Source organism: Halichoerus grypus, chromosome 1 (assembly GCF_964656455.1).
Source record: "Halichoerus grypus chromosome 1, mHalGry1.hap1.1, whole genome shotgun sequence".
Classification (NCBI taxonomy): domain Eukaryota; kingdom Metazoa; phylum Chordata; class Mammalia; order Carnivora; family Phocidae; genus Halichoerus; species Halichoerus grypus.
Genome location: NC_135712.1, coordinates 209,213,037 through 209,238,079, shown reverse-complemented (window position 1 = coordinate 209,238,079; position 25,043 = coordinate 209,213,037). Strand labels below are relative to the sequence as shown.

The 25,043-nt window shown below is 59.5% G+C and overlaps 4 protein-coding genes and 2 non-coding genes across 8 annotated transcripts; 4 read left to right on the top strand and 2 right to left on the bottom strand.

The window, feature by feature from the left end:
* The first annotated feature begins 477 nt into the window (after positions 1–477).
* SHFL (shiftless antiviral inhibitor of ribosomal frameshifting) lies at positions 478–5,559 on the top strand. Its single transcript, XM_036119636.2, has 8 exons — positions 478–816; positions 1,278–1,401; positions 1,598–1,647; positions 3,082–3,120; positions 3,289–3,438; positions 3,863–3,966; positions 4,091–4,245; positions 4,815–5,559. The coding sequence occupies exons 1-8, from the start codon at positions 796–798 to the stop codon at positions 5,039–5,041; spliced, it is 870 nt and encodes a 289-aa protein (XP_035975529.1). The 5' UTR covers positions 478–795; the 3' UTR covers positions 5,042–5,559.
* ANGPTL6 (angiopoietin like 6) lies at positions 5,077–11,630 on the bottom strand. Its single transcript, XM_036119620.2, has 6 exons — positions 11,384–11,630; positions 8,245–8,839; positions 7,371–7,548; positions 6,627–6,814; positions 6,275–6,545; positions 5,077–5,503 (listed from the first exon to the last, which is right to left on the bottom strand). Exons 2-6 carry the CDS (start codon positions 8,830–8,832, stop codon positions 5,313–5,315), a joined length of 1,416 nt encoding a protein of 471 aa, XP_035975513.1. The 5' UTR covers positions 8,833–8,839; positions 11,384–11,630; the 3' UTR covers positions 5,077–5,312.
* A 1,758-nt stretch (positions 11,631–13,388) lies between these two features.
* Positions 13,389–20,516, top strand: P2RY11 (purinergic receptor P2Y11). Of its 3 annotated transcripts, none has more exons than XM_036119622.2 (13): positions 13,389–13,487; positions 13,582–13,752; positions 14,259–14,360; positions 14,554–14,604; positions 14,703–14,873; positions 15,746–15,822; positions 16,000–16,107; positions 16,210–16,333; positions 16,432–16,510; positions 16,613–16,742; positions 16,819–16,985; positions 17,068–17,148; positions 19,149–20,516. In XM_036119622.2, the coding sequence occupies exons 1-13, from the start codon at positions 13,470–13,472 to the stop codon at positions 20,231–20,233; spliced, it is 2,364 nt and encodes a 787-aa protein (XP_035975515.1). In that variant the 5' UTR covers positions 13,389–13,469; the 3' UTR covers positions 20,234–20,516. The 3 variants fall into 3 exon arrangements, with proteins under 3 accessions (XP_035975515.1, XP_035975516.1, XP_035975514.1); XM_036119623.2 differs by having other exon boundaries at positions 17,068–17,204; positions 19,149–19,509; XM_036119621.2 differs by lacking the exons at positions 13,389–13,487; positions 13,582–13,752; positions 14,259–14,360; ... (7 more) ...; positions 16,819–16,985; positions 17,068–17,148 and adding an exon at positions 17,284–17,871.
* Positions 14,403–14,489, top strand: LOC118552908 (small nucleolar RNA SNORD105). Its single transcript, XR_004925735.1, has one exon. It is a non-coding gene; the product is annotated as a small nucleolar RNA SNORD105 (small nucleolar RNA).
* On the top strand, positions 15,848–15,927 carry LOC118552909 (small nucleolar RNA U105B). Its single transcript, XR_004925736.1, has one exon. It is a non-coding gene; the product is annotated as a small nucleolar RNA U105B (small nucleolar RNA).
* On the bottom strand, positions 20,511–24,758 carry EIF3G (eukaryotic translation initiation factor 3 subunit G). Its single transcript, XM_036119633.2, has 11 exons — positions 24,661–24,758; positions 24,474–24,520; positions 23,898–23,981; positions 23,704–23,792; positions 23,507–23,566; positions 22,522–22,626; positions 22,239–22,428; positions 21,355–21,462; positions 21,120–21,256; positions 20,927–21,033; positions 20,511–20,638 (listed from the first exon to the last, which is right to left on the bottom strand). Exons 1-11 carry the CDS (start codon positions 24,678–24,680, stop codon positions 20,623–20,625), a joined length of 963 nt encoding a protein of 320 aa, XP_035975526.1. The 5' UTR covers positions 24,681–24,758; the 3' UTR covers positions 20,511–20,622.
* Positions 24,759–25,043: the final 285 nt, after the last annotated feature.

Sequence of the window (25,043 nt, the reverse complement as noted above, 5' to 3'; positions counted from 1 at the left end):
ACAGTGCAGATTCCCAGGAACCCCTAGACTACATGCTGCTGCCAGACTGCTAAGGACCAGTAACTTCTATTTTTAACAAGCATCTTCCCCTTCGCCCAACTACCTGCTCCTTTGGCTGTGGCACGCAGTAGGTTGGCCCAGTGACTAGTTAGCCTACCATATGCCAGGTGCTAGTACGCGCTCTACCCCAGGTCTCGAATCCTGGCAGACACACATAACCAAGATGTAGCCACTGTATCGTCCCCATTTTACAGAGGAGTAAACTGAGGTTGGGAAAGGAGACGCAGCCGCGTAAGAGACTCAGAGCGAGCAGGGGGCCCAGGTCCTAATTTGTGCCCGATTCCTGAGGGAGCGGAGGAGGGAGAGCGATGAAGTGGGGGAGCGCGAGCTGAGAGGGACACGGAGATTCGCGGCGGCCTTCCGATGCGGCCCCGCCCCCACGAGGGACGTGAAGACGCGGACCCCGCGCAGCGTGGGGACATGTGACCGACTGCAGAGGCCGCGCCGCCTCCACCGCCCGAGGTCCGCGCGTTCCGCAGCAGGGTGCAGACCCCTGGCGCCCGCCCGGGTCTGGGGCGCAAGAGCAAGAGGCGGAGCCCGGGCGGAGCCAGAGCGCCCCGTCCACCCGTCACCCCCGGCAATCGAAAGCGAAAGAGGGGGCCGGGAAGGAAGGGCGGGGCCGCCCGGAGGCCCCGCCCCCTGCCCTGCGCGGCTGCTGGACCCGCGGGCGCGCCCAGGTAAGGGGGCTCCGAGCGCGCAGTGCGGACCCTCGCGGGAACCTGCGCCGCCGCCACCATGTCTCAAGAAGGTGTGGAGGTAGGAGATGGCTACGGCTGGGCCGGGGGGCTCGCGAGAGGCGCCGGGGAGGGGCCGGGGGCGCGGAGGGGCTTCGCAGTTTCTGGGGACTCCATCCGAAGCCCAGACCTTCCCCCTGGCTGGCACTCGGCCCCCCCCGGAAGGAGAATGACCGCCACATCCCCTAGAATGAGATGCGGCCTCCTCGAGGAAAAGCGGGGGCTGCAGGGTCAAGGGTCAGAGGCCAGGGGTTACCTGGCCGGCCTCCTCCCTTAGCCTGGGACGCTCGCCCCAGTCCGCTCCCTCCCCCAATACCCTGTGGGGACTTTGGCTTTTTCCAGGAAATGCCGTAGAGGGATGGGGGTGGAGGGGGAGGCCAAAACCAAGGGTCAAGTTCAGGATGGGAGAAGGATGCCTGGAGATGGAGGAGGGGCAATCGCTCCCCTCCTTACTCGATCGGAACCCCCCTTTGCCCACCCAAGCTGGAGAAAAGCGTCCGGCGCCTCCGGGAGAAGTTTCATGGGAAGGTATCCTCCAAGAAGGCGGGGACTCTGATGAGGAAATTTGGCAGCGACCACACGGGAGTGGGGCGCTCCATCGTGTACGGTGAGCCGGCTGGGGTCCCGGCCCGGGTAGGGGTTGGGAGCGGGGAGCGCGCAGAGGAGGTGTGGTCTGCGTTAAGGGTAGGAAGAGACGCTGAGATCATCTCCTGAGGAGGGTCTATACAGGGGCTCTGGGGAACCCTGAAACTCCCACAAGATCCTTCAAGGACCTTTTACTTACACTTAACTCTTGCCACCAGGGGTAAAGCAGCAAGATGGACAGGAACTGAGTAATGACCTGGATGCCCAGGTAAACTGCCCCCCTCCCCCCGTCAAAGGATGGGGTAGCTGGGGAGGGGGGACAAAAGGGACCTGGCGGATCCATGATGAGCCCCTTCTGTGCACCACCAGTCCCCACTTCATGATCCACATTGACTTACTCACCTTTCAGTCATGTGTCCGACCAGGGAGACTGCAAACTGTAGGCACTGCTCGTTACTTGTGGGTGATATTAAGTGGGAGAGAGAGACATGAAACTAGGCAGTGAAACAAATCAGGATTAGTTTCCTTATAGAGGACCCCGGGAGGTCAGGGAAGCCTTCCTGGAAGGGGTGGTGCCAGCTCTTTAAGGCTGAGGAGAAGTAATCCAGGGAAGTGGGGGGTGGGGGGAGGAGAGGGTTGGGAAGGGTCTTCCTGGAAGAGGGAACAGAGTGAGCAAAGGAACAGCAAACAGGCTAGGATAAACAGGAAATGGGGGAGGAGAGAGGGGCAGGGAGCCCATGTGATGAATGAATGAATGAAAGGCTTTGAGGCACAGGTACGACATGGGTACTTTACCCCTTAAATGACTTTGGTGGCCAGCGCACTATGGATTTCACCTGCCTGAAAGCACCCTCCCATAGTTGTTAAAGAATATAAGGTATGTATTGTATTCTTTACGTTTACACATGTAAAGGGTATGATAAATATAATGGGAGGGGCGCCTAGCTGGCTTAGTTGGGGGGGGGAGCATGCGACTCTTTCTCAGGGTCATGAGTTCAAGCCCCACATCGAGTGTGGAGCCTACTTAAAATAAAGAAAAAAATAATAACAGGAAAGTGAGCACTCCCCCTGCAGTAGGGTTTCCTTGAATTTCATCCCCATACTGATCCATTGAGACAGGTCCTGTTATTTATCATGTCCATTTTACAGACAAGGGAACTGAGATGGAGAGTGACGAAGTCACCTGCCAGGTTCATAGAGAAAGCAGGTGGCAGCTGGGATTTCAACCGTGGCGCCGCTCTGAGATCCTCCTCATTCGGGATGCAGGGGGAGTGGTTTGGATTGGAACCTGCATCTATCTGAATCCAGAGCCCAAGCACTTAGCCTAAAGCAGCATGGACTCAAAGAGGCGACCCGTCACAATGCCACCAAGTGTGTGGCATTTACCAGCAGGAAGGGAAGCATGGGGTCCAGGCCTTTTCGGCCATGCTCACCCAGGGTGATCTCAGGCAACCCCTCTCCCTGCTCAGAGCCTCAGTTTATCTGAGCAGTGGGGATAATAGGTGTGCCCCCCCTCAAGACGACTGTGAGGATAACTGGGGCCATGCACCTTGCCCTCTATAAGTTGCTCCTGAGTTAGGGACTCCCTACTCATATGGGGCCAGGACCCTGCCTCCCCGTCCAGGAGCCCCACCCCAGCAAATAATGGTAAAAAGAGGTCTGAGCGGCATCCCCAGTTTCTGCCCCTGATGTCTCCACCCAGGACCCACCAGAGGATATGAAGCAGGACCAGGACATCCAGGTGAGTCCAAGGTATGGGATAGGGGCAGGTGGAGTGAGGAGGACATCCATGGGGGAGAGTGGAGGGCATCCATGGATGAGGAGAGGAGACATATATGTAGAGGGAAGAGGGCTGACGTGTTTATGTTCGCGGAGGAGGCATGACCACCCTCTTGTCCCCATCGTGCAGGATGTGGCGACCTCCCTCCTGCCACTGACAGAAGCCAACCTCCGCATGTTCCAACGCGCCCAGGAAGACCTCATTCCCGCCGTGGATCGGCAGTTTGCCTGTTCCTCCTGTGACCATGTCTGGTGGCGGCGCGTACCCCAGAGGAAAGAGGTGATAACCTGACCCCCCCCTCTTCAGTGTCCGCACCTCTGACCTAAGAATATCGACCCCCGAGAGCCCAGCCCCTGACCTGCAGTCTCAGAGCTCAGGCTCCATCTGGGACCCCATCCATCTGCCCCTCCAGCTCCACCCTTATCCCCAGAGCCCGAGCTCTGACTCCACAGTTTGACAGCTGCCCCAGAAATCAAACCTGACCCCAAAACCACAATCCCAGGTCTGGACTTGGAACCCCCTAATCAGTGGTGTGCTTCTGGTAAATGCTTAGTAGCCCAGCTAGTGCAGGGAGGTGGCGGGAGAACCCCAGGTTTGTAGTGTTTGCCAATTTCCGTGGGGTACCTATTCCCACTGCGGCCACTGTTCGAGCTCCTGGGGCGCCCCTCTGACAGCAAGCCTGCTCCCCACTCTACACACCCAGGTGTCCCGGTGCAGGAAATGCCGAAAGCGCTACGAGCCGGTGCCATGTGACAAGATGTGGGGTGTGGCTGAGTTCCACTGCCCGAGGTGTCGGCACAACTTCCGGTGAGGGTGCTGACCCCCACCCCACCCTCTGCCCTGCCCCACCCCACCCCAGCCCTGTCCTGCCCTGGCCCCACCCTGGCCCAGGCCTTACCTTTGGACCCTCACGGCCCTGCCCGCCCCCCAGGGGCTGGGCACAGATGGGGTCCTCATCCCCCTGCTACGGGTGCGGCTTCCCCGTGTATCCAACACGGATCCTCCCTCCACGCTGGGACCGGGACACCGACCGCCGCAGCACCCACACCCACTCCTGCTCGGCTGCCGATTGCTACAACCGGCGAGGTGAGGGCCTGGCATGTCCCCCATGACCTCCCCCCAACTCGGGGCAGTCTACTTGACCTTGACTCCTGGGACATCCGCGTCTGGGGCCTTACCTACCAAGGTCCCTGCCTGCTTCTCCCACTGCCTAAGGCCTCGGTCCCCAGAGCCACTTAGCTCATCCCACGGCATCAGCCCCTCCTTTCGCATCTTCCATGGCCGCCCCCAGTCTCCGTGGCCACCAACACCAGGCCACCCAAGACCCTGCCCCTCCTAATATCCACCTAATATCCATCAGCCACATTCTTTGGTCTTGCCCCTGAGGCTCGGTGGTTTCACCCCAATGTTCCATGGCCTCGGCCTCTGCCCCGTGGTCTCTTCTCGGTTCCTGTTTTATGTCCTATAGTCTCAGGCGATGCCCATGTCCCTGGGTCTGTCATGGCTTCAACACCTGTGACTTTTCATCTCTGAGTTTCCTGTAGTTCTGGCCCAGGCCCCTCCCCTCTCCAGAACACCCCGTGGCTGCAGCCCCTTTGCCCCCAGAGTCTTAGGTGGCCTCAAGCTCCGTGGCCTCAGAACCTCTCCCTCCCCAGAGCCCCACATGCCTGGGACGTCCTGCGCACACCCCAAGAGCCGAAAGCAGAACCACCTGCCCAAAGTCCTGCACCCCAGCAACCCCCACATCAGCAGTGGCTCCACTGTGGCCACCTGCCTGAGCCAGGGGGGCCTCGTGGAAGACCTGGACAACCTCATCCTGGAGGACCTAAAGGAGGAACTGGAGGAAGAGGAGGAGGAGGAGGAGGGTGGGCACAGGGAGTGACCCCTCACAGGGGCAGATGCAAACCAGACACACTCTGTGGAGATTTTGTGTTGTTATAAAATATGAGCTCAAACTGCGATCTAAACGCCCTTCTGGAGCCATTTGGGTCTGAGATGCCAGCAGGGGGACTCCTGGGTCCCGTTTTCAGGGGGACAACAGGACAGACTGTGGGATGTGGCCCCCGCTAAGTCACAAAGCAAGTGTGGCCAGGACAACTTGGGCTCCTGCTGACAAATGTCCCCTGGGACCTGGGGGACAGATGGACGGATGGTCACAGCTTCAGGGGCCGGATCAGCATGGCGGCCTTCTTGAGAGAGTAAGCCCCGCCACGAAACTCGGCCCAGTAGACGCCGTCTTGGTAGCGGCTGCGGTAATGGCCCCCGCGGTGCCACACGCCGTTGAGGTTCGAGTGGGCACAGGCGTGGTACCACCAGCCTCCCCGCTGGTACAAGGCACAGTTACCTGAGGGGCGAGAAAACCCATATCCTGTCACCAAAATAAAAGCCTCTACCACTGTCTCACTAGTGCAAGGCTTTTGTCAGGCATCCCCTGGCCCTTCTCACTCTTACTGAATATAACCTCGATCCTCTCTCTCCTCCCCAGAGTAAGAACCCTGGCCCCATTTTCTTTTTTAGAGTAATAGCTTTAATTCCTTCCCTATCGCCCTACCAAAGTACAAGTTACACCTTTTCCACCCTTTCTGAAAACCAGGAGCTCTACCTTTATTGGGGGGGGGGTGGAGAGAATGTTACCTACTTCCTTTCTAGAATAAGACTCCTAGTTCTCACACCCTGCCTTTTACCAGAACAGGAATCTTGACTCTTTTTTTTTTTTTTTTTTTAAGATTTTATTTATTTGAGAGAGAAAAAGCACATGAGAGGGGGCAGGGTCAGAGGGAGAAGCAGACTCCCTGCCAAGCAGGGAGCCCGATGCGGGACTCAGATCCAGGGACTCCAGGATCATGACCTGAGCCGAAGGCAGTCGCTTAACCAACTGAGCCACCCAGGCGCCCCAGGAATCTTGACTCTTACTAGGAAGGAATTTGCCTCATCAAAGAAGGAATCTAGGCTCTCCATCCCCTCACCAGAATAAAAGTCCTCTCCTCTCTTCTCTTGTTGACCCTGATCCTCACCAGAGGGAAGTTTCACCCCACTCCTTTTCATTCTTTTCCATCCCTCCCTAGGAGTTCCACCTCCCATCCCCACTCCCCACCAGAATAAGAGCTCTCCTTACCAGAATAGGAGTCTCGGTCCCTATCCACGGTGCTGAAAGGCTTGTCATTGTGCCAGGAAAGAGAGTCTCCAGCATCTCCATGGTACTGGCCAAGCCGAAGGCGATAGTGGTCGCTCTCAGGCTCCAAGGAGAAACTATCATAACGGGCACGTGCCCCACGCCCTCCCCAGTCCTCCAGGAGCACCAGTAACTCGTGGTCCCCACGGCTGGTCAGCTGATGCACAGGTTCCAGGCCCAGCCAGTATTCCCCATCAGGCTGCCCGAAGCCCACCTGGCAGGACAGGGAAGTCAGAAGGTCAGAAGCAGGTCCCCCACCCTCTGCCCAGCCTTGCCCCTACCCATCCACGCCCACCTTGTAGTGCTGCCAGGTGGTGAAGAAGTTGACAGAGCCATCTTGCCGCCTTTGGATCACAGTCCAGCCTCCACCCTCCAGCTGTTGCTCACACCACACTGACCTTACGTGCCGGCCCAGTCGCAGCTCATACACGCCGCTCTGCCTATGGCCCGCCTGGTGGGCCTCTGCACAATCCTGCCACGGACCTGTGGGTACAGAGATAGGGGGAAGGCACAGCCTGGACCAACCAACCCCTTACTGGGAGAAGAGTCCTGATTCTCATCTCATCCCCTCACCAGAATAGCAGTCCTGCCTCTCCCATTCCCTGACCAAAATAAGAGCCCCAATATCCATTTCCTTCCCTAAGTTAAGATTCTAGTTCATTCTTTTCTCACTACAGCAAATATGGAGCCTGGGGTACTTAAGTCCGGGCTCTACAATCTCACCAGAATAGAAATCCTGAACGTGATACTCTGAACTAGCTTAAATGCTCACCAATAAGCAGTCCTAAATTCCCTGTCCCCTCATCAAAGGAAAAGTATCTCCTTTCCCATTTTCATACCCCAGGAAGAATTCTGGTCTTTATCAGAATGAGAGCCATAGCTCCTTGTTCCATCACCACGATAAAAGCATCATTTCCCCCCGTCTCCTTACCATGAGAGAAATCTGCCATTAAAATCCTGGCTCCTATTTCCCTCTATCCACACTGCCCTGGGAATCCCCTAGCTCCTCACACCCTCAACAGCCCTGCCCTCATCTTACCTGTTGGCTTGGTGGGGACAGCAGGGTGCCCTGCAGGCATGGGAGAGGCCAAGGGCCCCTGCTCTCTCAGGGTCTGGTCTCTCTGGGGCTCTGGAGCTGGATCTAGCCTCCTGCTGGTGTTACTAATGCCACCCACCAGACTGACAGGAACCACAGGCACCAGGGGTGGTGGCAGGATCTGGGGTGACCAAGAGACTCAGATGTGATTGCACTAGCCTTCAGCTGAAAAGACGCTGGGCCCCCAACTCTTCCCAACACCCAGATGGGTGGGAGATCAGGCAGGGGCATGTCCCAGCCCTAGAACTGATACTCCCCAAAGCCTAACTCTAGCTGTCAAGAGCAGAACTGGGCCTAAATTCCCACTCTGGTGTTCACAGCTGAACTGATCTGTGCCTCTGACACTCCTTTTCTGTAAAGTAGGGATAATGAGAGTACCTCCAACAATGAGTATTAGAATCTTCCCAACAGCCCTCTAAGGTGTGGGTTGTCACAGAGCAACAATCTTATTCAAAATTAGGGCCAGCCATGTTCCAGAACTAAGGATAATATGGCAGCAGTTAGAAAGAGTAACACAGGGCAGATATTTATATCGCATAACACCTCCATAACATGGCTCTTTGGTCTTCACATAATAATATGCTTGATTACAGGGTCTGCGAATATTTATATTAAGCGGATAAGTGAAGATTTTAGGTAGCCACCAGTCGCGTTCTGACCCAAATGAGCTGTGGGAGGAGAGGTAGGAATCTGGGTTTTGGAGCTTTTCGGTTTTCAAAACTGCGGATCAGAGGCCGCGCGTGGGGTCGCAGGAGCCCCGTCTTACAAATGCTGCACACAGGAAGTGACTACGATTCCCGGCGAGCTTAGAGGTTACCTGCTGCTGCCCGCCCGTGCCCCCCGGGCACAGGCGCTCCAGGCGGGCGATGAGGCCACTCTGCTGGGTGACCAGCTGCGCCAGCTCCCGGAACTTGACATCCAGCTGGTGGAAGCGGGCGGCGGCGCGCTGCGCCTCCGCTGACACGTTGAGCACGCGCTCCCCAAGCAGCGCCAGCAGCGCAGCGGGCTCCGCCCCCGGGACTGGCCCCGCCCCCGGACCCGCCCCCGGACCCGCCTCGTGCTGCAGCTGCGCGCGCAACTGGCCCAGGCGCGCGCTCAGGCCGCGGCTCTCTTTGCGCAGCGCGCGCACCTCTCCCGCCACCGCGCCGTCTGCCGCCGCCAGCCGCTGAAGTTCGCGCAGCAGCTCCTCGTGGCGGCCCACGCGCATGCGCAGCGCCGCCACCTCGCTGGCGTTCACGGCCTCCGCGGCCGGGCGCGCGGCAGACGGCCCGCTCCAGCACACCGCGCCCGTGAACTTCTGCTGGGGCAGCACGAAGGTGTAGGTGCAGCGCGGGCCGCCCGCCCGCGCCCACGTGGCACCCAGCAGGAGCAGCAGCTGCAGCGTGCGCAGCGGAGGCGCCGACATGGCCGACCTGCAGGCAGGGGACGAACGGGAAGGAGGGGAGCCCCGGGAGCCTAGCCTGGGCCCCCAGCTCTCAGGCTGGGCCGAACCTGCGTTGCTCCAGGTCCACACAGGCTCGTCTCCCCCCCGAACCCCCCCGCCCCCCAATCTGGAAGTGCCCAAATGGGATCCCACCCTGGCCTGTCCATTGAGTCCCAGGCGCCCTGCGGGACAGCATGTCGTGCATTCATTCAACAAACGTTCACCGAGTGCTTGCTGTGTGCCAGCCTCAGTTCTAGGGAATACAGTAGGGAACAAAACACAAAAATTCCTGCCCTGATGGGCAAAATAAAAGTAAATAAACTACAGGGGTTAATAGAGTGTATTAGACGGTGCTGAGATAGCAGTAAAACAGCGGAGAGGTGTGGGGACCTAGGTCCCCGCAATTTGAAAGGAGGGAAGACGTCCTGGAGGAGGTGACATTTGAACAAACACCTGAAGAAGGTGAGGGAGGAAGTCATGAGGATGTCTGAGGATGAAGAGCATCCCTGCCAGGGGGAACAGCAAATGCAAAGGCCCTGAGGCTAGACGGTTCCTGGTGTATTAAAGGTACTTCTGGGAGGCTGGAGCAGAAGCAGAGGGAGAATGGGTGGGAAGAAGTGAGGTGGGATGAGAGGTAAGTCTCACTAACTCAGTCTAGTAGCAGACACCCCATCTCCCACGTCCTCAGACCAAAACCCCAGAATCATCCCTGTCTCTCTTTTTTCACAGCAGATCCAACCTACTAGCCAGGCCTGTCAGCCCTTCTGTTTAGACCCTGAATTTCTCCACATCCCCCACAGTCATCATCCTCCAACATGATCCCAGCTCAAGACACTATCTGTATTTCCTTACAGCAGCTGCCCCCCAGGCCTCCAGTTGTCCGTCATCAACCTCTGGTCTGTTTATCCCACAGCTGCCAGAGTCAAGCCATGTCTCTCCCTTTCCTAGAACCCCTCATGGCCCCCAGCTCACTCAGAGCAAAACCCCAAGTCTTCCTGTGCCCCACAAGCCCTGCACCCTCTTCCCGTCCCCTCCCTGCCCTCTTCTCCCTCCCACTCACCGCTCACTCACTCACTCTGTCCCAGGCACACTGACCTCCTTGCTGCTCCTCAAACACACCAGGGACAGTCCTGCCTCAGGGCCTTTGCACTTGCTGTTTCCTCACCCTAGGACATTCTTCCCAGAATTTTAACATGGTTCCCCCTCTCTCCTTATTCACGTCTTAGCTCACATGTCCCCTCTTCAGAAGCCCTCCCTGACAACTCCATTTAGTGTTGCTCCTCCTCCTCCCTATCACAGTCCCAACTTTTTCATTTTAGCATCTGTCACTCTGAAATTGCCTCATTTGTTTGCCATTGTTTATTATCTGAATTCCTCCACCGAAACATCAGCTCTCAGAGGCTGAGTCTGGGTTTTGTTCAGTGCCTGGTGCCACTCACACGCCCCTCAACACCTACACGCCCCAGGTCGGCTGCACCCTCCCAAGTGTTCTCAGCTCACATAGGTGAGCTCCTACAAGTATCTTCACTTGAGGGCATGTACTGAGGCCACCTACCCCTGGCCCCCATTGCCTTCATTCTTGGGGTTTGCCCACCTGCAGCCTCTCAGTCCAAGACATACATGCCTCTCACATGCACTTGCCCACACTCAGAACATGTCTCACGTGTCCACACATCACCCCCATATGCCCCAAGTTCCACTATGTCCAAAGCCAGACATCCTGGGTGGCCACACAGGGGTGCCCCGGGGTCTTCCTTGTCACGCACATTGCCTTGTTCACACATTCAGCAAGCACTCCTTTATTTAGTGCCTGTTGTGGGCCGAGAGCTGTTCCAGGCAATGGGGACACGGCCATGACCAACACAGACAAAAAAAATCCCTGCCCTCATGGAGCCAACGTTCAGGTGGGGAAAGCAGACGGTGGGTAGTTCAGAGGGTGATAAGTGTTTAGGAGAACACTCAAGTAAGGAAGGGGGTGGGAGTCCTGGGATGAGGGACCATTTTACACAGACGGGTCAGGACTTACTAAGAAGATGACACTTGAGCAAAGACCTGAACAAAGAGAGAAGGGTAAGAGCATTCCAGGCAGAGGGAACAGCAAATGCGAAGACCCTGAGCTAGGACCTTGCTTGATGTGCCCAAGGAACACCAGGGAGGCCTGTAAGACTGGAACAGAGTGAGCAAGGGGGAGAGCAGAAGGAGGTGAGGGCGAGGAGGGAACGGGACAAAATGGGCAGGGCTTCGTGGGCCTCAAGAGGACCTGGGTTTTACCCTGAATGAGGTGGGAACCCCAGAGGAGTCTGAGCTGGAGAAAGGCATGAGCACTCTCATACTCGCACACCAAGCAGGAGCTCTCCTTGCCCCCTCCTTGAAGACACCAGGCCCCCCACAACAGGGATGGACCACACCCCTGGGAGGCAGATTGTATATGTGCAACATCCCCTGCCTTCCAGGATCTCAACCTGGGGAAGCCCAGGTCTCCAAACAGACAAAATCAGCCTCCCCCTGCCCTCCTGCCCTCCTGCCCTCTCACCTCTCAGGACCAAGACCCTGAGTCTGGCAAGGCACGAAGCAGGCACAAGAAGTCCCAGGAGGAGCCGAAGGTCCAGCAGAAGCCTCTGAGTGAGTATGGGGAGAGGCCGGTGGGGGAGCAGGAGGGAGGAGGCTTGGTAACCACCCCTGTCCCCCCAGAGCCTGGGACTAGAGCTGTGTGCTGAGTCCAGGAGCTCCAACTGTAAATATTTAGCATTTCCCGCATGAGAACTGAGCCAGAATTGCCAGATCCCCCTGCCCAGGCCACCAGAGCCTGATAACACAGGTCAGCGCTCCGGACGTTCCCCCCACAGCAGAGCACAGAGCGTGGGAGGCTGCAGGCCCCGGGAGACTAGTCTGTGTGTGTGTCTGCGGATTTGCCTGGCACCGGCACATATAAAGACACAACTGGAAACAGCACAGATTCCCGCAGCAACTGTGTGTTCAAAATATGGCTACACACACACACACACGACCGAGACTTAAAGGAAAATACCCTGTGGGTGGAGTACATCTGTTCTGCGTGTCAGACACATACACATCCAGGCACACGGGGTCTCCCACTGGCAAGCACAGAGGTGCTAACTGGGTGTACAGTGAGCCCCTGGCACCCGCCCACCTGCCCACCACTGTGCACATGTTCCCATTGGTCTCCAACACACAGCGTCACATCCTCAGGCCAGATCATGCAGGGACAAAAACAGGCGGAAGTAACCATGCAGTCATTTCTCAGAGGTACAAAGAGACTCACGCAGAGGCCCCCAGAGCCTGGACTAGGGTCTCCCACCTGCACAAAGGCCTCACCGACCTGCAGACACACTCTCAGGGAGCAGTCTCCTTCGCCCAGTTCCTACCGTAACCCGAGTGGACTCCCGGGCTGAAAGAGGAAATGGTCGTCCCAGATCTGAGAGAGGCTGCCAGGCTGGGCTCCAGGCCTGGGCTTGGTCCCCCCCCCCGACACTGGGCCCCTTGGCCCCCCACCCGCAGCCCCCTCCAGCTTCCTCCATTGGCAGCAGAGAAGAAACCTCATAAGTCATAGAGAGGGACTGACAGAAGGGGGGAGAGAGTCCAAGACACAGAGGAGGGGAGAGTCATGGGGGAGATGGACAGAGACAGGGGGAGTCAGGAAAAGGGATGAGAAGAGAGAAATGGGGATAGAGACAGAGGCAGGAGAGATCAAAACTTGAAGGCGATGAGAGACAATTGATGGCAGAGACAAAGCTGGGGCAGAGGGAAACAGAGATAGGAAGAAGACAGGGATGGAGAGGGAAAGACAGAGGGGGGGAGAGGGGAAAGAATTGGGGAGGAGAACCAGGACAGGGGAAGCAAATGGGGGAGGGGAGACAGCTGAGGGAGGGGAAGCATATGGGGGAAGGAAACCAATGGGACAGGGAAAGAGACGTTGGGGGCGTCCCTTTCCCCCACCCCAAGGTTCTGGGGAAGAAGCCAGAAGCCTGAGGCCAAGACTGGGGCTTTGAGCGGAAACCGGGAGGAGGTGAGTTATTCACAAAGCGCCCGCCTTGCCCTAAGTTTCCAGAAGGTGATGTGGACTTTCCATCTCTCAGCCGCAGACAGGGCCTCCGGGGAAGACAGCTGGCCCTCAGGAGCTGGGGGCCCACATACCTAACTGCCACGCTCTACCCATTTCTCTGGTTGTTCCCCAAGTGCCTGGTGCTGGTGTGCCAAGCATTGTGCATACATCATCTTTTTTAATTCGCGGGTCAGAGAAATGATTACCATCCTCACTTTAGGATACTTGTGGGAGCCTTGGGGTGGATAAAGTGGCTCTCAAATTCGCTCAGCTGGGGTAAATGGGCCGAGGTAGGATTCGAACCCACGGTTCATTTCTCCGAAGCCCGAGCTGCCTCCCTGAGACGCTAGTCCCGCCCGGTTTCCGTAGAAACAAGCACCAGGTATCTCCATAGCAACCCCTCCGTGGATTCCTGCCTGCCGCTACCTGGTGCGCATGCCCATCTGGTGACGTCACCGCGCGTGCCGCCTCACGTGGTCACCTCGCCGGCGCCGGAAGTAAGCGGCGCGGCGACGGAAGCGCAAGGCAGAAGGGTCCTGCTGGAGCAGTCGGCGGCATGGGGCAGTCTGGGCGGGTGAGGCGCGGCGGCCCGGGGGGAGGGGGCGGGCGGGGCTCGTGGGGTCCCCACGGCGGCCGTGGCGTTGACCGCTCGCCTTTCGCCCCCGCAGTCCCGGCACCAAAAGCGTGCGCGCGCCCAGGCGCAGCTCCGCAACCTCGAGGCCTACGCCGCGCAGCCGCACTCGTTCGTGTTCGCGCGGGGTCGCGCGGGTCGCGGCGTCCGGCAGCTCAGCCTGGACCTGCGTCGGGTCATGGAGCCCCTGACCGCCACCCGCCTGCAGGTCTGCACCACCCAGCCCGCCTCCATTAGCCATGGGCCCCGTCTTCGCGGCTGCGGAGGTGGCTTCAACCGCGGACCCGCGCGTCGCTCGGCTGGAGAAAGGGACCTTTATGGGGAGCATCGTCCCTGCCTCTCAGGGATTTGTGGAGCAGCAGCGAGGGCTCGCGGATGAACGCAGTCAGCTGGGGGCTTGGCTGGATGCCTAAGGCTGGTGGTTAAGGGACTCGGGTTAGCAAAGCTAGGGTGGAAACGTGGCCTCTCTCAGAGGCCTGAAGGGAGAAAGTTAACGTCGCAGGGCCCAGTTGGCTCTTCCGCAGATTGGGCGATGCACAGTAAACAAGGGACAAATTCAAGTCTGATTAGTTCTAGAGGTCAGGCGCCTTCCACTCCCCTCTCTTCTCTTTCTTGGGAAAATTAAATGCAGGAAAGGGCATAACAGCTTAGGTTATAGTCTTTGCTCAAGAAGAGATATTTATGATCCTTCCATTTTGTTTTTGCAATTCTCAGATACGAAAGAAAAACACTCTGAAGGATTGTGTGGCAGTGGCTGGGCCCCTTGGGGTCACACACTTCCTGATCTTGAGTAAAACCGAGACCAACATATACTTTGTGAGTTAATACCCACAGCCCTCCTCTCCTCTGCCCTCTGCTCCGCCAACTCTCATGATGAACCCATACGCCTCTGAGTTGCCATGATTCTGGCTTCAAAGTAAACGCTCTGAAGAGATGGAGCAGAGGTTCTCACTCCCTGCTCCCTAGCTGGATGCCCGCCTCGACTCTCACCAATCCTTTTTTTCTGTAGAAGCTGATGCGCCTCCCAGGAGGCCCCACCTTGACCTTCCGGATCAACAAGGTAAGGATTGGAGGTGGTAGGAGGGCCATGTGGGGTGGAGGATGGGTGGGGGGTGGTGCCAACCACGTGTAGCACACACTTGTCACCCTGTCCTGCAGTACACCTTAGTGCGTGATGTCGTCTCCTCCTTGCGCCGACACCGCATGCACGAGCAGCAGTTTGCCCACCCGCCCCTCCTGGTGCTCAACAGTTTCGGGCCCCATGGCATGCACGTGAAGCTCATGGCCACCATGTTCCAGAACCTGTTCCCCTCCATCAATGTGCACAAGGTGAGCTGAGCCTGGTGTGGTGGCAGATAACGGGGGGATGGGGCACACAGGACAGTAGGTACCACACATAGGCCCCTGGGTTGTTTGCTCGGTCTTCACCTCCCAGCACTGAGGCTGAGCGCTCCAGCCCCTGAGGGCCAATCTCGCTCATGTGTTCTGTGACACTGGGGTAAGGGGCTCCCTTACGAGCTGCCTTATTCTCTGGAAGATGGAAAATGATGCTGATGGTCCTTTATTTCTGGAGTGTGCATTGAGTGTTGGTCTAAGCAGTGTGGTAGGTGTTGGGAGTCCATTTTACAGATAAACAGGCCAACAGAGGTGAAGTCTAGTCTGAGGTTAGATACAGGAGGTAGGGTGAAATGCCTTTTTTTTTTAAATATTTATTTATTTATTTATTTGAGAGAGTAGGAGCAGGGGGAAGGGCAGAGGAAGAGGGAGAAGCAGACTCCCCGCTGAGCCAGGAGCCCAATGTGGGGACTCGATCCCAGGACCCTGAGATCATTACCTGAGCCAAAGGCAGACGCTTAACTGACTGAGCCTCCCAGTTGCCCCAGGACTGGATTTTTTAACTTGTCTAGTTCCAGAGCCCCAGCTCCTAATTCCTGGCAGCAGCAGGTCTCAAATGAGGCTGTTAGATCATCCGGGAGTCTGGTGTGGATAGCTTTACGTGGGCCTCAGAACCAGGATTTCAAGCCAGCATCCCAGCCAGTCCATCAGGCCCCACAGCTGCTAGCACAGCTAGGAGCACCCCACACCCCTTGGCTGGGAGATTTCTGGAGCATGGCCATGGCCTGGGCTTGGTGTGGCTTCAGCACACACGGAATCCTGTGGGTGGTTCACGTGGTTCAGCGCCCCCCGCCTCTCCCCTCCAGGTGAACCTAAACACCATCAAGCGCTGCCTTCTCATCAATTACAATCCCGACTCCCAGGAGCTAGATTTCCGTCATTAGTGAGTACTGGGCCGGGGCGGGCTTTCACGTGCGGCTGATGACGGTGCTCCAGCTGAGGCTCTGTGATTGCTCAGTCTCAAAGTAAACGCTCTGACGCACTGTGGGAAGGGTAGGCGGGTAGAGCTGACCTCCAGTCTCGACTCCTAATGCCCCTTCTCACACCCTGGCTCCTGCAGTAGCATCAGAGTCGTTCCTGTGGGCGCAAGTCGTGGGATGAAGAAGCTTCTACAGGAGAAATTCCCCAACATGAGCCGTCTGCAGGACATCAGCGAGCTGTTGGCCACGTGAGGAGGGCACTGGGCGGGAGCTCACTGCAGTCCTGGGGACCCCAGAGCTGTTCCAGGAGCCTGCGATCCCCTGCTGACCTTGGTGTGTCCTCTGCACAGGGGCGCTGGGCTGTCGGAGAGCGAGGCGGAGCCGGATGGCGAGCACAACATTACAGAGCTGCCCCAGGCTGTGGCGGGCCGCGGCAACATGCGGGCCCAGCAGAGCGCCGTGCGGCTCACTGAGGTGAGGCCCAGCCCCAGGGCAGGCCCAGTGGCAGAGGTGACTTCCTCTGGCAGCCCCCAGCCGTGATGAAGAACTGACTCTTCCCCTTGTCTCTCCAGATTGGGCCTCGGCTGACGCTGCAGCTCATCAAAATCCAGGAGGGTGTGGGGGAGGGGAACGTGCTGTTCCACAGTTTCGGTGAGAACGGGGCTGGCGAGCCATGGGGCTGGGAGTCAGAGGCCCTCAGAGGTGGGTCATAGGAACACACTTGGATCGTGGTGACCTCTCTCTTCTGCTCAGTGCACAAGACAGAGGAGGAGCTGCGGGCCATCCTGGCAGCCAAGGAGGAGAAGCTGCAGCTCAAGGCCCAGAGGCAGGCCCGGCAGGCCCAGGATGTCGAGCGCAAGCGGGAGCAGCGGGAGGCCCACAAGTGTGTGGGAGTGGGCTGTGCTGGCGGGGCAGGGTCCCGGGTGCGGGCTCCCACCCTCACTGCCACCCCTTTCCAGGAAGAAGAGCCTGGCAGGCATGAAGCGGGCGCGGGCAGGGGCCGATGGGGATAGCGATGCTGAGGACCCCGGTGTCTCCCCAGAGACAGGGGGGGCTGGCCAGCAGGAGGAAGAGGAGGACGAAGCCGAATATTTCCGCCAGGCAGTGGGAGAGGAGCCCGATGAGGGTATGTGGCGGGGGTTGGTGCAGCTGGACACCTTGGGCTTGTCCCTGTGCCCTGGTGGCCTGGACACCGTCTCTCTCCACAGACATGTTCCCGAAGGCAGCCAAACGAAGACGGCCTGCTGGGCCCCCAGGCAAGAAGCAGCAAGGAAGGGAGCGGAGGCCAGGTCAAGGCACCGACTATAGGCCTCCAAAGGCCAAGGGCAGGCCCCAGCGGGGCCAGGCCAAGCTGGGACGCAGAGGAGCACCCTGGGACCGCAGGCGAGGCCAAGCACGGCCACCTAAGAAAGCGGTGTGAGGCCAGGCCGGAGCACCAGATGGATGCCCCAAATTGGGGCCCACAAGACTCTGCCTGGACCTCCAGGTGCAACCCTGGGTTTCCTTTCATAAAGGAGCCGTTTCCCCAACCTCCCACTGTGGTAAATGACTGATTTCCTATAAGTTTGAGTCTGCATTTGCAATGGGCAGATCTGGAGTTGTGTGTATAAAGCCCAGAGAGGCTCGGGGCTGGGAGTCTCTGGGAATTGGACGGGGTTCTGCCCCAAACCTGCGTCCATTTCCCCCGTGCTGAGCAGTGGGCGTGCGGGGCCCCTCCACGCCACCCCCCACGGCCCCCAGCACACCCCAGGTTTACTTGCAAGCCTGTAACTGGTCTGCTGTGGAGGGCAGGGTGTGAAGAGGAAGTGGTGGAAGCAGGACTGGTACTGGCTGTGGGCAGAGCTGCTGGTGCTGAGGGGAGGAGGGTGGAGCTGCGGGGGAGGAGGGTGGAGCTGCGGGGAAGGAAGGGGCCAGCCAGCCACCGCGCCGGCAACTCGGGGACTGGGGACTAGCACCACGTGGGCAGTGGACCCAGAGGCAGGGCATGAGGGCCATGGCCGCCACCACCTCAGGTGAGGAGCAGACACCGCTGGGTCGGTTGAGCCAGAGGTCCCGGGGCCTGGCCCCTGCAGCTCAGCCCAGGACTGAGGGTGGGGGCGGCTGGCTCCTAGGAGGTGGAGGGGAGTGAGTGAATCACGTCTGGACAGGGACTTCCTCCCAGAGCAGAGATGAGACCGCGAGGCAGAAGTGTGGCTGGGCAAGCAGCCTGGGGTGGGGGAGGGGCGCATGCATCTTGCCCGGAGCCCGGTGGCTCGGAGCCTGCCGCCCAGACCAGACCAGGCTGTTTACCCGCAGTTGAGGCGGAGTTGGTACATGGAAGGGAATCCATTCCGGCTCTCTGCTCTCCTCCGCACTGCTGAGTCCCAGGCCTCGTTCTGGGCCCTGGGAAGCCAGCAGCAGGGCACTCCCTGCCCTCAGACGTTCTCCTCGGCGTTTTCCTTAACAGCGGTCAGATGGAAGTATAGGCTTTGCAGAAATTGGGGGCAACAGGGTGCAGTCGCGATGTTAGAGGGGTTGGAATGGGCCTCTCGGGGCTAGAGACCAGGAGATGAGTGGGGGCTGGTGACTCCAGCAGAGAGAATCCATGCAAAGGCCCTGAGGTGGAATGTGCCTTAAGGAAGAGCCAGAAAGCCAGGGTGGGAAGGACTGTTGGGAGTGAGTCACTGAGAGCACGAGGTGAGCGCAAGCAGGTGAGAGGGAGCGGTCGCTCCTGGGGCCCCTCAGTGGGAGAAGCGAGCACTGCCTTTTCCTGTCAGTGAGGAGGGAGCCACGACGCTGAACAGAGGAAGGTGACCTGACTCAGGTGTCCACAGGCACCCTCCGGGAGGCTGTGGGGAGAACAGGTAGGGATGAGGTCAGGAACCGGGAGGCTGTGCCAGATTCTGAAGTCGGTGGCAGTGAGACTCACTGATCCATCCAGTCTTGGAGGAGGGCCGCGGAGGGGTTGGGGCCCCCCCCAGACTCCCCCCCACCCCCCACCCCCCGCCTGGTGGTTCCGGGTTACCACTGCTGGCTCACATGTGCTCTGTGAAGGCAGGGACCCCACATCCTGAGGGTTCAGGGCCCAGAGCACGCTTAGTCACCATCACATGAAAGGACTCGGCTTCTGACCTTCCTGGGCCAATTCCCTCTGTAAAAAGTGTGGCAGGTGCCGGCTCCCAGGCATGCCAGGGACGGAGCAAGGGTGCCCCCAGAGGGCTTCTGTGACCAGGCACAGGGCAGAGGCTCTGCGGGGGGCCAGAGCCGTGACGAGGGACAGCGCTCACTTGGTGACCCCATCTGCCCACAGGTGCTCTATCCTGCCCAACCAACTTCTCGGCAGCCGTTGACCGCATCCTCAGTGGCTTCCAGGAAGGCTTTCTGTGGCCCCTGCTGGTGGCGGAGTTCCTCGTGGCTGTGGCCAGCAACGGCCTGGCCCTCTACCGCTTTGGCACGCGGGAGCAGCGCCCGTGGCACCCCGCTGTGGTCTTCTCGGCCCAGCTGGCCCTCAGTGACCTGCTCCATGCCCTGACGCTGCTCCCGCTGGCCGCCTACTTCTACCCGCCCAAGAACTGGCAGTACGGGGAGCTGGCCTGCCGCCTGGAGCGCTTCCTCTTCACCTGCAACCTACTGGGCAGCGTCCTCTTCCTCACCTGCATCAGCCTAAACCGCTACCTGGGCATCGTCCACCCCTTCTTCACCCGCAGCAGCTTGCGGCCCAAGCACGCCTGGGCCATCAGCGCCGCCGGCTGGGCCCTCGCAGCCCTGCTGGCCGCGCCGACGCTCAGCTTCTCCCGCCTGACGCGGCCGCCGGAGGAAGACGGCTGCACTGCGGCCAGGCCTCAGGCCTGCACCAGGTGCCTGGGGACAGCGGATGACGGCCACCTCGAGGCCTACAGAGCCTACAGCTTGGTGCTGGCAGCCGTGGGCTGCGGCCTGCCCCTGCTGCTCACCCTGGTGGCCTACGGTGCCCTCGGGCGGGCCGTGCTGCGCAGCCACGGCATGACGGCGGCCGAGAAGCTGCGCGTGGCAGGGCTGGTGGCCAGTGGCCTGGCCCTCTACGCCAGTTCCTACGTGCCCTACCACATCACACAGGTGCTCAACGTGGACGCCCGGCAGCGCTGGAGGGCCCGCTGCCCGGGCTTTGCCAACGAGACCGAGGCCACGGCGGCACTGGACCGGAGGACCTACGTGAGCCACCAGGTCACGCGGGGCCTCATGCCTGTGGCCATCTGCATCCACCCACTGCTCTACATGGCTGTGGCACCCAGCCTGGGCTGCTGCCACCAGAGCTGCCTCGGCTGCAGGGGGAGCCGCACCCTGGAGGGCACTGGGAGCTCTGGCCAAGTCCTGCCCCTCAATGTCACAGCCACTCCCCAAACCTTGGGGCCCTAGTCCCCTGAGACCACGACCTGACCTAGTTTGAGCCATCACCTCCTCACAAGGCGCTGAGACCAGCCGCAGAATGGGGGCTGAGCGCCCGGGAGACCCCTGGCCCTGGGCCAGCAACAGGCCCCGAACCACCGCTTCTTCCCCTAGAGAAAGACCCGCTGGGGGACCTGCGAGTGCCCAGGCCATAGTGGCAGGAATTTCTGCCTACAGCACTGATCCTGGGGAGGGCTGGCCCCGCGAGCCACAGAGCAGGTGACGTGTGAATAAACGAGACAGCCTGTAACAACTGGAGCCTTTTTATTGCCGAGAGCCCCCTGCTCTCGGGGACTACCTTCCATGGCCATGAGGTCTGGGGCCGGGGCCGAGCAGCTGCAGCAAAGGTGACAACTGGCTTAGTTGGTTGATGGCCTAGAGAGAGACAGGTGGTGAGGACAGCCAAGTGTGAGGGCCCAGGCCCCGAAGGGAATTCCGAGACCCCGTGCCACATAAACTGGGGCCTCCACGATGGGGGGGGGGGGGGCAGGCAGGGCACAGAGAGCCAGATGAGCAGTGAGCCCCTCCTCGAGAAGAAAAAAACAGTAAATAACCTGTACCTCAGAACAGGCTTGGGGACTATTAAACCCACATGGGGCCCACAGTCAACCCGAGTGTTGGCTGTGAAAGGTGGGGGCAGCAGGGGGGCGGCAGAGGTCTTACTTGGCCCACTCGACGTTGAGGATGAGGTGGTCGTATCCAAAGCCGGACACCCCAGCAATGGCTCGTGCGGCATCCTCACGGCGGTGGAAGCTGATGAAGGCAAAGCCCTGGGGGAGGGGGGGTGGAGTCAGGGGCCCTCAGGGCACAACCAGGACAGGTGACCCCTTCCTCGACCCCCACGACCCCAGCCCACCTTGGACTGGCCAGTGGTCTTGTCCTTTGCCAAGTAGATGCGAGAGATGGAGCCAAAGGGCCGGAAGAGCTCCTGCAGGTCAGTCTCACGAGTGTCCTCGGACAGGTTGGTGACACGGATAGTGGCATTGTCGTCGGCTAGACAGGCGAGGAGCAGCAACTTGTAGAGAACGACACTAACCAGGCCCCGAGGGGAGGCTGAGCACGGGACCGAGGAGCGCCCGCCCGCCGCTCACCTCTGCGGTTCGGCTGCATGGACTCCCCGCGGCGGCTGGCCCCGTCGCGCAGGCTCGGCGGCACGTACTTCCCCGTCTTGTTCTGCGCGGCCTGCACGGGCTCCAGCTCTGGAAGCCAAAGCACTTGGGTCAGGCCTCGCCCCGGCACAGATGAGGAACAGACCCCCCTGCCCCCCCGGGATGCTGGCAGCTCCGGCCCTGAGCCAGCGCAGGCCCCAGCTACCAAGCCACAGGCCGCAGGGACATAAGGGTCACATCCCGGAAGTCAGAGGAAGAACCCACAGGGGTTGGTGCAATCCAAGGGGACACGGGGCTGAGGTCTAGAAGAACGCTCAGCTTCCCGACACGCAGGAACACGGCAGGGACAGGTGACAGGTGTGCTGCGCGCCAAGTCACAAGTGTAGAACTGTCCAGACTCAACCCCTATCCGCAAATCACACCAAAGGACGTGGACTGCGGCCACGCGTTGAGTCTGCACGCATGCGCACACATACCCCCCCCCACAGGGCCATGGGCACATCCGTGGCAGACACGACACGACACGCTCAAGTCTGGTCAGAGAGTCTGCAGCAGAACCACAGCCAGCAAGTCTCGCGTGCACGCGGTGTAGACACACAGACTTGCAGAGGAACGGTCCGCCAGCCCCCAGCAAGGAACGATGGGCGACGTTCCCGGCAGTCAGAGCACCAGCCCGGCCGGTCTCCCGCTCTCACACAAACCAGGCCACAGCCACAGCCTTGCAGGGCTGGTGCCGACGTGAGAGATGACGACTTCCCGACGGGGACAGCTCCAGTCACAGCAGGCGAACACCAAGGTCTCTCCCAGAGGTGCACACAACCCTCCCCACCCCACGGCCTGCCAAGCCGCATCCCAGGCCCGGGCACCTCCGGGCAGCTTCTCCTTCTCGCCAGTGGACAGGCCCAGCTGCTCAGCCAACTCCTTCTGCATGGGCCCCAGCGTGTCCTTGTAGGGGCAGCGGGTGGTCCAGTGGTCGCCCTTGCAGATGCGGCAGGACACGATCTTCTGGCCCTTGAGCTTGTTCATCGGGTCCTCCTCTTCCTGGCAGTTCAGATCCTGGGTGGGCGGTCAGCGGAAGCTCAGAGCGAGGTTGCCACACCCTGGCCACCACCATCATGGCCACCGGGCCTGCCCTGTTGCCCCACTCACCTCTTTGCTAGTGATGAACGTCATGGACACATCGTCGCTGACCGTGGTGGTGGCCACGTTGGGCCCTGGTGGGTCAAACTCTGAGTTCCCAAACTTCTTCCAGTTCTGGGCTCAGGGCGGGATGGGGGACAGGTAAGGGCAAGTGGGACCCCCTCCACTGGCACCCCAGACCTACAGTAGCCCCCTTCAGGGTGCCTGGGCCTTGAACCATATTCTTCACCCTCCCGAAAAGCCCCCCATAGCAGTGACAATGACAGTTCCTGTTCCCTGGTGGGTCCCACTCCTAGCATGTGTCAACTCCTAGCTTCATGCTGGCTTAGGAGGCGGAGATGGCTCTCGGCCCCAAGTTCCAAAAGAGAGAACGAAGGCCCAGGGGGAAATAGCCCCACAGTTAAAAATTCCTGGGGGACCCATGAAAGTAGCTGAGCCAACTCCCACAAGGAAGTGATGCCCAGGGGTGCACAGGGGTCACCCAGACCGTGAGGGCCTTGAGCTAGTTAAACAACCTAGGCCTCAGCTTCCTCCCCTATAAAATGGGGACCACAAATGCTCCCCATCTCCCAGGATAGCTAGGGGGATCAGATGAGAGAACACTTCCTGCAAAGCACTTGGCACTGGGGTCTGGCACAGAGGAAGTGCACAGAAAACTGCCAAATGCATTTACGGCTATCGCTTCTTCCTAAGCACAGCCCAGTTAAATGGCAGCTGCTATGACCACCTGAGGGGAGGAGGGCTTGGCTCTGTTCCTCCAGGTAAACAAGCTGAAAGGAGTTAAGAATCTAAGCCCACCCAGCTTCTGCACCCTGGACCTTTCAGGATCCCCAACAGAGCACAAAAACCCTTCAACCTAAGCTGTGCTCCCAACACAACAGGGACAAAGACTTAAACCCCGCTTCTAAAAATAAAGGTATCAGAAAAAAAGGATTCCTAAGTCCTCTGAGTCAGCCCTGAGAGAGCCCCCAAGACAAGCGGAGAAGGATCTCACCTTTCTCCTTGCGACAGCCTTTGAGGCCTTCCGCGTCTCAATTCTGAAGGTGCGGACAATCTGTGGATGGGAGGGGAGAGGCTGGGCCTTCCGGTATCTCAAGGCTCCTGGGGCCAACCAACCCAACCCACATGCCATCCCCTCCCAGCCCAAGTGCCCCCAAGCACAAGGACACCCACCTCCTCCCCCAGCCTCACCTTGAACTTCTTGCCATCCTCATCTATCTTGTACTCTGTCACTGTCTTGATGTTTCCATTGATGACCTCCTTGGGAGGCGGCAGTGGAGCTGGAGGAGAGAAGAGGTGACGGAACTGAGCCCTGGGTAATGGGGACCAGGCGGGAGTGCCGCCGGGGAGAGGCAGCCCCGAACGGAGCAGAGGTCGTCACTCACCTCCCGGCAATAACTCAGGTTCTGGGCTGGTGTCGCCAGTGGCCAGAGGGATCCCCTTGAGGAGCTCGCTGGTGACACATTTGTCTACGAGAGAGAGTGGGGGGAGGAGGGGTGAGCTGCAGGAGCGGGAGCTCCCAAGCTAAAATGAAGGGACCTTTGGGATGATGCCCACACCAGCGGCCGAGGGAGGCGGGACCAAGGGCTGGGGACTGGCGAAGAAGTGCCCTGGGACAGCCGTGCCAGGACGCGGGGCTGCAGTAAGCTCGAGCAGTGGCAAGGATGAAAGCGATGGGCAGCCCATAAAGACACCCGGCGCCAGTATAAAGGCGGGAGGCAGGCTGTTACAACTTCCTCCCCGGAGCAGCTGTGAGGACTGGGCGGTGGCATGGGGCGAGGAGGGACTGGCCAGCGGAGATCTGGAACTGGCGACAGGCTGGCGCGCACGGAGGATGGCGCCAGGCAGAGGGTGGCCGTGAAGGGGGATGCGGGATCGGACGGCCGTGCCAGGTTGGAGCAGGCGGCAGTGACCGGCCTGGGGACTGGCCGCGGTGACCTGGGACGACCCGGTATACTCACCGTCCTCGCCCTCCTCCTCCACCTGGTCGGCCCAGCTGGGCTTCGAACTGCAAAGACAAGTTTGCAGAGGGGAAGCCTCGGTCAGCGAGGCCAAGCCCCCGCCGCCCCGACGCACCCAGGCCCCATGATACCCCCCCCAGGACCCCCAAACCGCCTCCCAGAGTTCGCTCCGCGACCCCCGACTCACTCAAAATCTCCAGTCGGCATTCCCAAGCCTTCTCCACGCAGCACGAGCCCGGGCCCGAGACCGGAAGTGGGGGGAGGAGAGACTTCCTGTGCCGCCGCCTAGAGCAGCCCGGCAGCAGCGCCCACAGCGCCCCCTGCGGACGGAGGTGGAGGTGCCGGCTGTGGGAGCTGCGGGGCGCTGGTACTCAGGCTGAGCAGAGCCGTATTCCGTTTACCTTTTAGAAAAATTAAAATGTACTAATAACAGTAAAGCTCACTTATTGAGAGCTTGCTGTATGTCAGACGCTGTGAGAAGGAAATTATCATTTTCGTTTTGCAGCTGAAGAAATCAAGGTTGGTCCTCCTAGTCTGGGAAGAGTTTTCCTTTTTTTTTTTTATCTTTTT

Excerpts from the sequence above, each read along its gene's own strand:
- SHFL (XM_036119636.2), top strand. The coding sequence starts at position 796 with ATGTCTCAAGAAGGTGTGGAG. Across the intron at positions 817-1,277 it reads TGTCTCAAGAAGGTGTGGAG|CTGGAGAAAAGCGTCCGGCG; the intron begins GTAGGAGATGGC and ends TGCCCACCCAAG. Across the intron at positions 3,439-3,862 it reads GCGTACCCCAGAGGAAAGAG|GTGTCCCGGTGCAGGAAATG; the intron begins GTGATAACCTGA and ends CTACACACCCAG.
- ANGPTL6 (XM_036119620.2), bottom strand. The coding sequence starts at position 8,832 with ATGTCGGCGCCTCCGCTGCGCACGCTGCAGCTGCTGCTCCTGCTGGGT. Across the intron at positions 7,549-8,244 it reads GCACGGGCGGGCAGCAGCAG|ATCCTGCCACCACCCCTGGT; the intron begins GTAACCTCTAAG and ends TGGTCACCCCAG. Across the intron at positions 5,504-6,274 it reads GGACCGAGACTCCTATTCTG|GTAACTGTGCCTTGTACCAG; the intron begins GTAAGGAGAGCT and ends CTCGCCCCTCAG.
- P2RY11 (XM_036119622.2), top strand. Across the intron at positions 14,361-14,553 it reads CCGAGACCAACATATACTTT|AAGCTGATGCGCCTCCCAGG; the intron begins GTGAGTTAATAC and ends TTTTTTCTGTAG. Across the intron at positions 14,605-14,702 it reads TGACCTTCCGGATCAACAAG|TACACCTTAGTGCGTGATGT; the intron begins GTAAGGATTGGA and ends CCTGTCCTGCAG.
- EIF3G (XM_036119633.2), bottom strand. The coding sequence starts at position 24,680 with ATGCCGACTGGAGATTTTGA. Across the intron at positions 23,793-23,897 it reads ACCTGAGTTATTGCCGGGAG|CTCCACTGCCGCCTCCCAAG; the intron begins GTGAGTGACGAC and ends TCTCTCCTCCAG. Across the intron at positions 21,034-21,119 it reads AGACCACTGGCCAGTCCAAG|GGCTTTGCCTTCATCAGCTT; the intron begins GTGGGCTGGGGT and ends CCCCTCCCCCAG.